The sequence below is a fragment of the Ovis canadensis genome, chromosome 1, assembly GCF_042477335.2.
Source record: "Ovis canadensis isolate MfBH-ARS-UI-01 breed Bighorn chromosome 1, ARS-UI_OviCan_v2, whole genome shotgun sequence".
NCBI classification, from domain to species: Eukaryota; Metazoa; Chordata; class Mammalia; order Artiodactyla; family Bovidae; genus Ovis; species Ovis canadensis.
Window position 1 is genome coordinate 145,661,304 of NC_091245.1, and position 15,834 is coordinate 145,677,137.

General features: G+C 37.6%; 1 protein-coding gene across 1 annotated transcript in view; it reads left to right on the plus strand.

Moving 5' to 3' along the window:
- LOC138434246 (SAM domain-containing protein SAMSN-1) overlaps positions 1 to 15,834 on the plus strand; it is a 59,799-nt gene that overhangs the window by 27,633 nt on the left and 16,332 nt on the right. The window contains exons 3-5 of the mRNA XM_069578578.1: positions 4,260 to 4,409; positions 8,852 to 8,981; positions 12,363 to 12,514. Of these exons, the coding sequence (XP_069434679.1) occupies positions 4,260 to 4,409; positions 8,852 to 8,981; positions 12,363 to 12,514 (432 nt within the window). The remainder of the gene's footprint in view (positions 1 to 4,259; positions 4,410 to 8,851; positions 8,982 to 12,362; positions 12,515 to 15,834) is intronic.

Below are 15,834 nucleotides of genomic sequence, written 5' to 3' on the forward strand. Positions count from 1 at the left end.
ATTTAGGAATTGATTAAATGACTTCATTGGAAATTAGTTAAGGAGAGCATAGGCTGGTCTGCTCATTTATACTTTCACACTTCTGTACACATTGAAATGGCGGTGACCATTCCATGAGTGCGTTTGTGCTAAGTCGCTTCAGTCATGTCTGACTCTCTGTGACCCTATGGACTGTAGCCCACCAGGCTCCTCTGTCCATGAGATTCTCCAGGCAAGAATACTGGAGTGGGTTGCCATTTCCTACTCCAGAGGATCTTCCTGACCGAGGGATCTAACCCACGTCTCTTATGTCTCCTGCATTGCAGGTGGATTCGTTACCACTAGTGCCACTCAGGAAGCCCCATATACATTTTACAAACCATGAACACCTTAAAATGTAGCTTAAGAAAAGCTTCCTATAAGCTTATTGACATCATCATTATCACTACATTTAATTGAGCACTTACCAGGAAGCAAGCACAACATTAAGCACTTTACCTACCTGTAAGTAGGAAATACTATTATTTTTATTTTATCATTGAAGTAATATGTTTGAACAAAATTACTTCTAAATCATACATGTCATAAATGACAAAGGCAGAAAGCGACATCTTGTCCAAAGTTTGCTATTCTGTTATACTATCTCATAAATTGTGGGCCAACTGTAACAACTAATTAAAGAAGGTATAACAACTAATAAAATAGTAGAGAGGAGGGATATACACTGAGAAAGGTGTAAGTATGTATTTATATTGAACCTAATTTATTTATTCATGTGGTAGATTTGTTTTAGATCAATAGGCTTTAGATATTATTCACATCTTATTCATTCTAGATATTGCATTATTATTTTTTACAAAGAATTTTCTTTATCATGTCTAATTTCTCAGAATATCTTTCAGATTCCTATATGTATCTATCTATATTATCTTTAAATATGTTTATTTCAGCAACAGATATCTAGACAAAAGTAGAAAGAAAATGATATCTATTATTTCTTTATAAATACCTCTGTTAGCACATATATATGCACATGTGTGCATACTATGTCCCTTTATATATATTATATATATCCTATTTTATTCACCTATATATTTATATATATATATAAACTTATGAATAAACCTTTATACCTACATGGATATAAATATATAAAATTGTATGTAGCTTTATGGTCTATCAACACTTACATAATTGCAAATAATACAATGTAAATAGTGAGAAACCCTATACAATTTTTACAAATAGTGAGAAGCCTTATACAATACAAAAAGTGAGAACCCAAATGTATTTTTTTTACAAATGCTATACAGTGAGAAGACCTATATAATTTTTTTAGCATGAGGGATTTCCTGTTGATCTTTTTTTAAATCTTTATTTTATAGTGAAGTGCAGTTGATTAACAATGTTGTGTCAGTTTCAGATGCAGGGCAAAGTGATTCAGTTACATTAGTATCTTTTTTTTCAAACTATTTTCCTATTTAGATTGTTACAGAGGAGAATTCCCTGTGCTATACAGTAGGTCCTTGTTGGTTACCTATTTTAAATAGCAGTGTGTACATGTCAGCCCCAAATTCCCATATTGTATAAACCTTCAACTTTCTGTAATCCTACATAGATATATTTACTGTTACTAAGTTTTTATTCTAGAGTTGACCTATAAAAGTTGCTCAGGCTCATTCAAACTTATTGAATAATGGTGGCCTAGCAATTTGTGAGAGAATTTAATGAACTTGATAAAGCAGTTTGTACATTTTTTAGCAAACTGTCATTCACTCATTCAATAAATGTGTGTTGAGCATCTACTTGAGTATCTCCCTTGGGTACTCAGAAAGTACTGTCACAATACACGTGAAAATCCTTATTTCATGAAGCCTAGAGTCTAGAGGGAGACATACTTTAAAATGACAACAACAACAAAAAAAAAACCATAAATAAGTATATAAATAAACTGAGATTCAGGCTATGAAAGAGAAAAGCACAGAAAAATATTGAAATTAAAAATATGTCAACATAGTCTCCTCAAATCTTCTGTAAATAATTATAGAAAAGCCTGAAATTAAAAACATTTATGGCACTTTTTTGAAACTTAGGCAATGGTAAGTTAGCACAGATAGTAATAAACTAATATATTTTCTTATTTCAATTTATAACTTTACAATGAAGATAGAAAAAGTTTAAGTAAAGAGAAAAGAAAAGGCCTAATAGTAAAATTTTTAAGTAGTTCCAAGTTATATTTTATTCAGTGCTTTCAAATTGAGCAAAGAATCTTTGCCTTGATAACCCTGAATGTAGACATTAATAAAGTGCAATGAGGATTTAAGTTGGCTGTCCACTCATATTTATTATAGGCAATTTGGGGTAAGACATGAAATAAAATATAATATTTATTAATAATGATGTTAACTATGTGGTTACACCTTCATATTAAAATATTCAAGTTCACTAAACAGATGTTTCCCATGATTTTTTATATTCAGGGAATGACTGGCCACTCACCTATTGGAGATGGTGGACAGTACTAGACTACATGACCTTCAAGGGTCCTTTCTTGCAAATCTGAGATATTATGTATATGTCACCCAAAAATGTCCTCCAAGGGGAAAAAAATGCCAAAGTTCTACATAAGAAGTTCTATTTATTAAAAAACTATTGAGGGTCAGTTATGTTCTTGGAAATATTTAGATACTCAGGATGAATAGAACAGATAAAGTCTCTAGTCTCATGGAGCGTATATCATAGTGGGAGATGCAGACAGTAAAATATAAAGAACAAAAAAATATATTATTAGATACTGTTAAGTGCTTAGAAGAAGAATAAGTCATAGTAAACATACAGGGAGTGTGGACACATGTGGGCTATTTCAAATGGGGTGATCAGTCAGAAAGTTTCTCTTCTATTACTTGGCATGTGAGTGGAAACCTGGATGAATGAAGGAAGACATTTGTAGATATGTGGTGGACGCCAATGGCTGAGTCAAGTACAAACATTGGTGGGAATATGAAAGAGAAACAGCAGAGGCACTAGTGTGGCAGTACTCAATTCGAGTTGTTTCAAATGTTAGCATGTATCAAAGTCACTAGTAGAATTTGTTAAAACAGAAATTGTCCCCAAGTGATTCTGTTGCTACTGGTCTTAGAACCACATTTTGAAAATCATTCCTACAGGGAACAAGAAAAATTTGAGAAGTAGCAAGGGATAAGATGGTTTGAATTCTTTATCTCACATACACTGTATATAATGTAATATATATATTATGGGCTTCCTTGGTGGCTCAGTGGCAAAGAATCTGCCCGCCAATCCAGGAGATGTGGATTCAATCCCTGGGTAGGAAGGTCCCCTGGAGAAGGAAATGGCAAACCACGTCAATATTCTTGCCTGGGAACTCCCAGGGACTGAGGAGCCTGGGGGACCCCAGTCCATGGAGTACAAAAGAGTCAGACACGACCTGGTGACTAAATAACAACAATGTTATGTTGCAATATGTATTATAATAATTGCATTATATCACATTATGTTATGTTGTTATAGAGCCTTGTGAGCTGTGAACATTGTTTTCTTCTGAGTTAGATGAGAAATCACTGGTTTAACAAAATTCTTAATAAGCAAAAATCAGAAGCAGTCTAATAGAGATTTTTGATTAGTACGTGGAATACATAAAGATCTCTGATCTAATGGCTGGAACAAGTTCATAATTAATGTTACTCGAGAATGTGGGAAATGCACACGTATCCATCACCTGTAAGATGGAAAAACTGCAGTTTCTCTGTGGATTTAATTAACTCCAAAATTTAAAAAATAACCATGACCATTTCAATTTATAAGAAGCAAGAAGGTATGTTAGTACCTATTCAGCATGGATAGATGCTATAGCCTTTCTAAGGCCTCCAAAAAATATCTCTCATCTAAGTAGATATTCACTCATCATGCTTGGCATTTTTTTTCTATTTTGTCCATCTCATAAACAGGAAGGACTAAAGTAATTCTACTATATAGCTATTAAATATATATATATATATATATATAAAATTATCTTTAATAATTTCAGATGTGAAGCTCATGTCTTTTGATAACACAAGTTTTACTTTCTGAGCCTGGAATACAGGTAACCAGAGCTAGACAATTTAAAAACATGCATTATTTTCAGATTGTTTGAAATTTTGAACACTGCTGCACAGAATGTACAGGAATCCCACAGATTTGGAATCTTCTAACGATCTTTTCAGATCAATGCTTTTCATTGCTTCATTATTTTGTCTTTTGTAAACAATTCTAACTAGGCATATGAAGGGGAACCCATAAATGAAAGTGGAGAACAAAACAAAACTTCACATAATGGAGGAAGTTTAGGTAAAAAAATGAGAGCTATTTCCTGGACAATGAAGAAAAAAGTGGGCAAAAAATACATCAAAGCCCTTTCTGAAGAAAAGGTAAGTGTCCTCTGTTAATCATTTGTATTTTTCTATTAATATATTTCTTACAATATGGAACAGGTTCTTCTAGATATAGAAGTACTTGGTAGCTTATGAAGGACTTCAATATACTTTTTTCCTCGATAATTTTGCCCAGAAGTTGGGTGGAAGACAGTACTCTTTTTCACATTTTAATAGAGGAAACAAGAGGCTCAGAAAAATCCCGCATGTTGTGTGTGAGGAACATAGATCATTTATGTTGGAACAAACAGTAATACTTCATTTCTTCTCATTAGCAAATGATACTGTTTTACAGATAGGCCCCATTTTGTTCATCATTTCATCAGTTGGTGAACATGTGGGTTGTTTCCACTTGGGGGCTATTGTAAATAATGCTGCCATGGATGCCTTTGTTCAAGATTTTATGTGGAAAAATTCTTTGTTTCTCTTGGTTACGTGGTAACTCTGTCTGATACTTTGAGAAACTGGCAAAGTATCTCCTAAAGACATTACATCAGTCCCACTACCAGTGCGCAAGAGTTCCAATTTCTCCACATGCTTGTCAACATGTTACTGTCTGTCTTTTTTATGTTATCCTTTCATAATGGGTAGGAAGAGAATTGTCATTATACTTTGATTTGCACTTCCCTGGTGGCTAATGATGTTGAGAAACTTTTCAGGTGCTTACTGGCCATTGCATATCTTCTTTTGAAAAATGTTTATTCAAATCTTTTATCTGTTCTTTTAATTGGGTTGTCTTTTTATTGTTGACGTTTATGATTTTTAAAACAATATATGATGATACAAATCCTTTATGAGGTATATAATTTGCAATATGATATATTGTCTCCCATTTGTGGATTGTGTTTTCACTTTCTTGATGGTATCGTTTACAGCACACATGATTATGATTTTGAGTAGTCCGATTTATTTTTTCTATCATTAGTTATGCTTTTAGTGTTATATCTAAGAAACCATTACTTGATCTAAGGTTACAAAGATTTACTCCTGTGTTTCCTCTAAGAGTTTTATAGTTGTAGGTATTAAAATTTGGTGTATTGTCCATTAATTTTTCTATATGGTGTGTAGTAGGAGTCCAACTTCATTCATTTGAATGTGGATATTCAGTCATCTCAACACTTCTTATTGAAAAGACAATTATTTCCCCATTGTATTGCCTTGGCATCTTTGTTGAAAAATCAACTGATCATAAATATATGGATTTATTTATGGGCTCAGTTCTATTCCATTGATATATATGTCTTATAGCTAGTCTGTTTTTAACCCACTTCAACAGGATTTCTCTCCCCAGTACTCCATTGAAACAATAGTCACAATCAGTATTAACCTCTGTGCTGCAAAATCAAATGGTCACCTTTCTTTCTTCTTACATACTTCTCAGCTGTGTCTGATGCAAGTGATGACTTCATTACATATGAAACATTCTCTTTTATGACTTCTTTTGGCATTCTGGTTTTCCTTCTTTCTCATAGGTTCCTGTCTTGGCTATGCTTTCTTTCCTGTCCTACTAAATATTGAGTCTTCCTGAGGCTTATTCCCAGATGCTTTACTCAATTTAGTCTCTCTTCTAAGTGATCTCATTTTGTCTCATGACTTTGTTTTTCACAATTACATCTCTAGCTGTGATCTCTGTGCTTATCTGTTATACAACCAGTTGCTTATTTGATATTATCACTTAGATGCATAATAGATATCTAGAACTTGATATCCCTAAAATGGAATTACTGACTCTCTATGCTTTCGTGCACTGGAGAGGGAAATGGCAACCCACTCCAGTACTCTTGCCTGGAGAATTCCATGGACGGGGGAGCCTGGTGGGCTGCCGTCTGTGGGGTCGCACGGAGTCGGACACAACTGAAACGACTCAGCAGCTGCAGCAGCAGCATGCTGTACAAAGAGTTTGTTTCTTGTCCAGTCTTCCAATAAAAGCAAAACTGTACTAATGGTAGATGTTGGAAAGAAAGGAAGGGGAAGAGAGAGAAAGAAGGAGAAGGAAAGGAAAAAAAGAAGAAAGCCTATAGATCACCCAAAATTCATTCTTTCTCCCACTCTTCATAGCAATTCATCAGCATACCCTTCTAGTTTTAACTCCAAAGCATATCTAAAAACTCTTCATATCTCCATGTAAGTTATTACTGCTTTAGGTTAAGTAAACAACCTCTCTTGCCTAGATTACCTAATTGGTTTCCTTTCTTTCACTCTTTCCTCCATAAAAGCCATTCTCCACATGAAAGCCGGAAAGATACTTGAAAAGTCAAGTTCAGAAATTGAAATTTTACAGTACCAGTTAAAATTTTACAGTACCAGTTAAAATTTTACAGTACCAAAATGCATTCCCTTACACATCCAAACATGTGTTCATTACAGTCCTCTGAGAAGTAGATTCCAAGAATGGAATAGACACACCAAAGACTTACTGGAGAAAATGCCCGTGAAGGATAAAGAAGAGAAAGAAAAAATGAGCAAGAAAATCCTTTAGAATACAATGCAAGTGTGATAACTATAAAAGGAGACAAAGAAAGAAGGAGGATCTTTCAAATCTCACACCTCAGCACTGTTTTAAGAAAGCTTTGGCCAGATTGACAGGAAGTCCTCGAACCCAAGGTTTTCATTAAAGAAGCCCCACATCCCACCAGCATGGACTCAAATGGTAGCCCCCCTATTTAAGTCATTGGTACATGGCTTCCTCGCGAACACAGTGGTGAACTCAGAGGGCCAGTAGTTAGGGATGTCAGTAAAGAAGGGTCCCACAGCAAGAGATCTGAGTATTGGAAGGGTCCAACAGCAAGAGATTTGCATGGTCACTTCAAGTGACTTAAAAAGTTCCTTCTGATCTGGCTCCAGTCTACTTCTCTGAGCTCATACCCTAATACTCTCCTTGCTCTCACTCAGCTCCAGCTAGACTGGCCTTGTTGTTTTCCTCTGCACGTGTGCACGTCCAGTTGCTTCAGTCATGTCTGACTCTGCAACCTCGTGGCCTATAGCCCACCTGGCTCCTTTGTCCATGGGATTTTCCAGGCAAGAATACTGGAATGGGTTGCCATTTCTTCCTCCAGTGGATCTTCCTGACCAGGAGATGAAACTGTCTGCCCGCACCTCCTGCTTTGCAGGTGGATTCTTTACCTGCTGAGCCATCTGGGAAACCCTTTCCACTGTATAACTCAAGTTAATTCTTTGTTTAGCTATATTGTTCCCACTATTTCTTTTGAGTGGAATACTATCTGCAAATCTTCATATAAGTCACACCGTCTTATCATTCAGGTCAATAATGCAGACTCTGTTACCATTTGGAGGAGGTCTTTGGTGGTCCCTCTCAATTAGTCAACCTTCCTTCAAACCTAATCTGAATAGCTAAACCTCTCACTTCATCCAGTTTTATTTCCTTCGTAGCACTTATTCTCTGAAATTGTCTTGTTCATTTTGTTTACACAAACCTCCCCAAAGAGTACACATGCACACACACGCATACACACACATACACACACACATACACACACACACAGCCTGAGAATGTACCTAAAATGTACCTATTAAAGGTAGGACCCTGAATCTTGTTTACCATGGTATCCTCAGTTCCCCCAAACAATGCCAGGTACTTAGAAGATGTTCTACAGGCTTGTATTGAATGACTGAACAAATGAGTAAAGGAATGGATAAAAGCAGAGAATCAAACTAAGCATATATCATATGTGTATTCTGAACTTTTATCAATGTTTAGAAATGCTAAAAAATGAGGAATATTGAATTATATTTTGATGAGTATTAAGAAATTCATAGGTTTTGTTGAAACTATCTAAATATGGAAAACATTTGAGACGTTTTCAAGCAGATGTAATTTCTTTTGAGATTGTCTGTCTTTCCTAATTTTATGCAAGATTTGCTTTTCACTTGACTAGGTGGCAAGCACCGTATGAGATTTGTAAAGCTTCTTAGATAAGCTTTGCTTTAGAATTGCAAAGTGTGCATGTTTTATTCATATCTAGTGATCTGGTAGGGTGCAAATAACTGACATGAAGCAACTATGTAGAGTTTAAACTTGTAATATCAGATCTCAAAGGATTAGTAATGGTGGTAAACAGATGATAAGGAGAACATGAAGAAACAAAAGCACTTTAACAGATAAAGCACAGTGTTAATAAACCTAACATTTCTGATTAAAGAGTCTTGGTATGATATTCATTCTAATTACAAAAATAAACTGGATAATTTCAGTTAAATTCCAAAATGTGGACTGTTTCAGCTAAAGAATTTTGCCAAGAATACCAAAAGACATTTTGCTAGAAATTGAGCTAAGGATTAATGACACTCATATTTTATGCTGATGTATTCCTAAGTATTTTATTGCTACAGTATTGTCTTGTTTGTTAAATCAATGCACACAGTGAAAGTCTCCAAGGAAATCGTTCTTTGCACTTAACTTCTGATATGATTTTCTGAAGGATGAGGAAGGTGGAGAGGGTACCCTCCCATACCGGAACAGTGACCCCACACTTGGAACCCACATTGAGAAGATCTCCCTCAAAACCAGTGACTCCTTGGACAGTCTCTACAGTGGGCAGAGCTCATCAAGTAAGGCTATAGAATAAGTGACAAGAAGGGAGATCTGGGTTGAGTTAACTAAAAACAATGAATTTATTTCTCTCAGGCTTGTGAAAATAGCAACAAGCTTTCAGCTATTTGATTAGCATGTTGAATCTATGGAATTGCTATTATTTAAAATAATACATAGTATATTAGGATTATGGGATATCTTGAAAATTTTAGCACTGTGGTCAGCAGGGCTCTTAGGATAGGCCTTAAAAAGAGCACATTGGATTAAATCTGAATCCTACAATATAGTATGCTGGAGAGAACTAGCATTACTTTGAATCCAGATTTTTTAAAAGAATTGAAATATTCAGAAAAACTAAAATCCTGTTCTCTGCCTTTTTTCCTTCGCTTTCTTCTTCCCCCACTTATTCCTTCCTTTCCTTTTCTCTTCCTTCCTTTTGCCCTTCTGTCTTCCTGCCTCTCCCTCTTTCCCTTTCTTTCTTTCTTTTTCTTTCATTTTTTTCCCCATTTTTTATTTATTTCTTCCCCATCCTCCCCCTCTCACTGTTTCCTTCCTTTCCTTTTTTTGTCTGGAATATTCTGAAAAGAACAGGACATCTGCATCAATTCTACGTATCCATCCAGCATTAGTGAGTAAAAAGTGAAGTGGTATATAAATACTAAATAGTAGGAATATCACCAGTTAGGTAGGGCTTCTCAGGCTTCCCTGGTGGCTCAGAGGTTAGAAGTATCTGCCTGCAATGCGGGAGACCTGGGTTCGATCCCTGGGTCGGGAAGATCCCCTGGAGAAGGAAATGGCAACCCACTCCAGTATTCTTGCCTGGAGAATCCCGTGGATGGAGGAGCCTGGTGGGCTACAGTCCACAGGGTCGCAAAGAGTCGGACACGACTGAGTGACTTCACTTTCACTTTCACTTTCCCAGGTGGTGCTAGTGGTAAAGAACCCACCTGCCAAAGCAGGAGGCATAAGAGAGGCAGGTTTGATCCCTGGTCGGGAAGATCCCCTTGGAGGAGGAAATGGCAACCCATTCCAGTATTCTTGCCTGGAGAATTCCATGGACAGAGGGGCCTGGCAGGCTATAGTTCATAGGGTTCCTAAGAGTCATACACAAATGAGAGACTGAACACATATCAATTAAGTGACAAAAAGGAATCAGCATGTGTTCAATAAGAATTTTCTAAAAAAATATCATTTCTAACAAAGAAGTCACTCAAGCTTCAATCATATGTCCTGCTACAATATTTTAGTGAAATTACTTATACTACAGGATGTGTTGTAAATTTTGTATATGTACACTGTTTTATATCTTTTGAATCTTTTCAGGGCTTTTAAATGGTTTTTTGCAAAGTTTATTTTCCATTCCATTCTAAATCAGCTGCTTCTGTTATTTGAAGATGGATCACAAAGACCAGATGTTGAAAATATCCTGAATTTTATTCCTGCTTTCTTACTGGCTGTAGAATAGCTATTTTGTGAAGTAAAAGCTAATACAGAAACATTTGAGGGGTATATTTTGCATGTGTGAAATTCAGATTTCATTAGTATTCATTTCTGCTGGAAGTTTTAAAATTCAAAATTGTGATGCCAAATGTGGGTAGAATTCTATTAACTTTAATATACCATGAAAAGCCAGGGACTGAAGTAGTCATGGAAGAGAGGATAAGGGAAATGGGAGTCCACTTAGCTATTATCAAACACAGCTTAATGTCTGTGACTAGATGCAACTCACCTTTTTTTTTTAATACCAGTCCATATAAAAAATGAAGGCTTCCCTGGTGTCTGAGACAGTAAAGAATCTGCCTGCAATGCGGAGACCTGGGTTTGATCCCTGGGTTGGAAAGATCCCCTGGAGGAGGGAATGGCAACCCATTCCAGGATTCTTGCCTGGAGAATTCCATGGAGAGAGGAGCCTGGCAGGCTACAGTCCATGGGATTGCCAAGAGTCATGACTGGGTGACTTGCATTATATAAAAAATGAAGCATCGACAGGGATCTTTATCTTATTTCTACACTTATTTGAATGAATGGTAGAGATACTGGGGCTGCTCCCTCATGAAACAGAGCACCAAAGGACCACACTAAAGGAAAAAGAGAGGTGATGACTGAGAGTGGTAGGGAGACTCAGAGTAACCACCCCTGTGAGCCATTCTTGCCCCTAGGCAGCAAATATGGAATCTTTTTTTCCCCCTTGAGGTTCAAGATAAGAAAGGAAAAGGACCAGAGAGCAAGGTTTAAGAGCAATTTTAAAAGCACAGTTTAGAACAGTTTTGAACCATTTAGGAGTATAGACACTGTAACACACTTCCTCTTTCCCTGTCATTCACACTACAAGCAAAAATGCTACCTTTCATCCAAAAAGGTGTCTCAGAATGGCTTTTGGTACACAGTTCAGTTCAGTTCAGTCGCTCAGTCGTGTCCGACTCTTTGCGACCCCATGAATCGCAGCACGCCAGGCTGCCCTGTCCATCACCAGCTCCTGGGGTTCACTCAAACTCACATCCATCGAGTTGGTGATGCCGTCCAGCCATCTCATCCTCTGTCGTCCCCTTCTCCTCCTGCCCCCAATCCCTCCCAGCATCAGAGTCTTTTCCAATGAATCAACTCTTTGCATGAGGTGGTCAAAGTACTGGAGTTTTAGCTTTAGCATCATTCCTTCCAAAGAACACCCAGGGCTGATCTCCTTCAGAATGGACTGGTAGGATCTCCTTGAAGTCCAAGGGACTCTCAAGAGTCTTCTCCAACACCACAGTTCAAAAGCTTCAATTCTTCGGTGCTCAGCTTTCTTCACAGTCCAATTCTCACATCCATACATGACCACTGGAAAAACCATAGCCTTGATGAGACAGACCTTTGTTGGCAAAGTAATATCTCTGCTTTTCGATATACATAGTAGGAAGTCTGAAACACCATTTTTGCTACATCATAGTAAGTTGTAGGAAAATTTGTGGCTTATGCTTTGACTATTCCTGATCAATAAGCACACAAAAATCCAAATGTTATTATAGGGTTCTGTCTTTGTTTACATGTACAGAATTCATTATCTGCCTTATACAGGGCATTAAGGCTATATACTTCCTGCCTCTTTAGCAAGTAGCCAATGCTCAAAGCACTGTGCTGCTGGATTAGACCACAGAGGATGAAGTAAGAGAGTTCTTGAACTGGTGGCTGAGAAAAGAAGGATCAGGTTGACTGAATAAAGATCAGAAATGGCTCAGAGGACAGAAGTCACTGATGGAGAAAGACTGGGAGGAAAAATCAGCAATCAGTCACTTAGAACCCCCGCAGGAGGCTGCCATCCAATTGTTCAGCATTGTTCCTGCTTCGTTATGTCCAGGTGATGGTTCAGAATGTTATGAACCTTCGATAAGAACTGTAAATGTCTGCTTTGCTTTCATCAGGTGGAATAACAAGCTGTTCAGATGGTACAAGTAACCGGGACAGCTTTCGACTCGATGATGACGGCCTCTACTCTGGACCATTCTGCGGCCGTGCCAGAGTCCATACCGACTTCACACCAAGCCCCTATGACACTGATTCCCTCAAAATCAAGGTGTGTGCATTCTGTATGGCTTGTCTATGGCTGGGTGTATGATCTCTTTCAGGAAGTACAAGTAAGGGGAACTAGGGGTGAGTGTATCTTCCCAACAGGAGAACTGAGGACTGGTTTACTGTGGCAGGAATTCAAACAACACACAAAAGTAAGGTAGGGTGATCAGTCTTTCGAGGCTATTCACAAAAGTTGTGTTTTGTAGATAATGCAGAATCATAGCCTTTTTAAATTAATTTATTCTTTATTGAAGGATAATTGCTTTATAATACTCGACATAAATCAAAGCAAGATCCTCTATGACCCACCTCCTAGAATCATAGCCTTTTAAGGGAGAAGGAACTGTCTACATTTTTTCTGAGTACCAAAAGCCTCACAAGTTACTAGAAGTGCCTAGTTGTACTTGATACTTGTTGGAGTAAAAATAATGAACCCAAGGAGACAGAGAGGAAATGGGAATATCAGGCAGGAGTCCAGGACAGTAAATGCCTTAGGAACCAGAGTTGGTCAGGCAATTTCAATACTTAAGTCAGTACTTGCAAATGTCACGAGTAACCTGACAATTTTCTCTCAATGATATTTCCTCCTGAATTCCCTTTTCTTCAATGTTGCCTTCTATATTCATTTTCTTTTGCTGTAAGGGCTTCAAACAACACAAATGTATTATTATTTCACAGTTCTGTAGGTCTTACATGTGGGCTCAATTGGGTGGTCTTTTTAAGATCTCACTGGGCTGAAATCAAGGTGTCAGCTGAAGCTGTGATCTTATCTGAGACTCAGGGTCCATTTTCATGCTCACAAGCTGCTGGCATAATTCAGTTCCTTTTGCTTATAGCACTGAGTTTTCTGCTTTCCTAAGGGATATTAACTGGGAGCCATTCTCAGTCCCCTGAGGTTGCCAGCCATGATTTTCTTTAACATGGCAGTTCACTCCTTCAATAGCTATAGCAGAAAACTTCACTCATGTTTCAAATCTCTTTATTTTAAGAGGTCTTATATGATTAAGTCAGAAATACCGAGATAAATTCTTTTTAATTCCCAAATTAATAAATTTGGGGTATTAATTATGTCTGCATAGCCCCTCCTGTCATATAACATAATTACAGGTTTGAAATTCATCATGTTCATACTTTTGTTTATACTCAAGGGGAGGAGGTGTTGCAATAGTACAAATAGAAGAAAATTTAGTGGTAAAATACTTTATAGATGTTAGATTATCCATTTTAGTAGCACAAAGTCACTATACCTAAGGGTGGAAATTATTAATTTTCTATACTGTCAATACTGTCAAATAGCTGTGAAAAGAAGGGCAGCAAAAAGCAAAGGAGAAAAGGAAAGATATACCCATTTGAATGCAGAGTTCCAAAGAATAGCAAGGAGAGATAAGAAAGCCTTCCTCAGCAATCAATGCAAAGAAATAGAGGAAAACAATAGAATGGGAAAGACTAGAGATTTCTTCAAAAAAATTAGAGATAACAAGGGAAAATTTTATACAAACATGGGCACAATAAAGGACAGAAATGGTAGGAACCTAACAGAAGCAGAAGATATTAAGAAGAGGTGGCAAGAATACACAGAACTGTACAAAAAAGATCTTCACGACCCAGATAATCACGACGGTGTGATCACTCACCTAGAGCCAGACATCCTGGAATGTGAAGTCAAGTGGACCTTAGGAAACATCTATACCAACAAAGCTAGTGGAGATGATGGCATTCCAGCTGAGCTATTTCAAATCCTGAAAGATGATGCTGTGAAAGTGTTGCACTCAATATGCCAGCACATTTGGAAAACACAGCAGTGGCCACAGGACTGGAAAAGGTCAGTTTTCATTCCAATCCCAAAGAACGGCAATGTAAAGAATGCTCAAACTACCACACAATTGCACTCATCTCACATGCTAGTAAAGTAATGCTCAAAATTCTCCGAGCCCCGCTTAAGCAATACATGAACCGTGAACTTCCAGATGTTCAAGCTGGTTTTAGAAAAGGCAGAGGAACCAGAGATCAAATTGCCAACATCCGCTGGATCACGGAAAAAGCAAGAGAGTTCCAGAAAAACATCTATTTCTGCTTTCTTGACTATGCCAAAGCCTTTTACTGTGTGGATCACAATAAACTGTGGAAAATTCTTCAAGAGATGGGAATACCAGACCACCTGACCTGCCTCTTGAGAAATCTGTATGCAGGTCAGGAAGCAACAGTTAGAACTGGACATGGAACAACAGACTGGTTCCAAGTAGGAAAAGGAGTATGTCAAAGTTGTATATTGTCAACCTATGTATTTAACTTATATGGAGAGTGCATCATGCTGGAAGAAGCACAAGCTGGAATCAAGATTACTCGGAGAAATATCAATAACCTCAGACATGCAGATGACACCACCCTTATGGCAGAAAGTGAAGAGGAACTAAAGAGCCTCTTGATGAAAGTGAAAGAGGAGAGTGAAAGTTGGCTTAAAGCTCAACATTCAAAAAACTAAGACCATGGCATCCAGTCCCATCACTTCATGGGAAATAGATGGGGAAACAGTGGAAACAGTGTCAGACTTTATTTTCTGGGCTCCAAAATCACTGTAGATGGTGATTGCAGCCATGAAATTAAAAGACGCTTACTCCTTGGAAGGAAAGTTATGACCAACCTAGATAGCATATTAAAAAAGCAGAGACATTACTTTGCCAACAAAGGTCTGTCTAGTCAAGGCTATGGTTTTTCCAGTGGCCATGTATGGTTGTGAGAGTTGGACTATAAAGAAAGCTAAGCATTGAAGAATTGATGCTTTTGAACTGTGGTGTTGGAGAAGACTCTTGAGAGTCCCCTGGACTGCAAGGAGATCCAACCAGTCCATTCTAAAGGAGATCAGTCCTGGATGTTCATTGGAAGGACTGATGTTGAAGCTGAAACTCCAATACTTTGGCGACCTGGTGCGAAGAGCTGACTCATTTGAAAAGACCCTGATGCTGGGAAAGATTGAGGGCAGGAGGAGAAGGGGATGACAGAGGATGAGATGGTTGGATGGCATCACCGACTCAATGGACATGAGTCTGAGTGAACTCCGGGAGTTGGTGATGGACAGGAAAGCATGGTGTGTTGTGATTTATGTGGTCGCAAAGAGTCAGACACAGCTGAGTGACTGAACTGAACTGAACTGATACTGTCAATACCAAACCAATGTTAACCATAAATATTATAAGCTATGAAGTGTAAATATTATTATTGCACATTCAAGGCACTCAGCTCTTCTCTTTATCCCTTTTAAGATATCAAATTGGAATAAGCTCAGCTAGAGAATGAGGAAAACATTTCTTTCCACAGTTAGCTCCT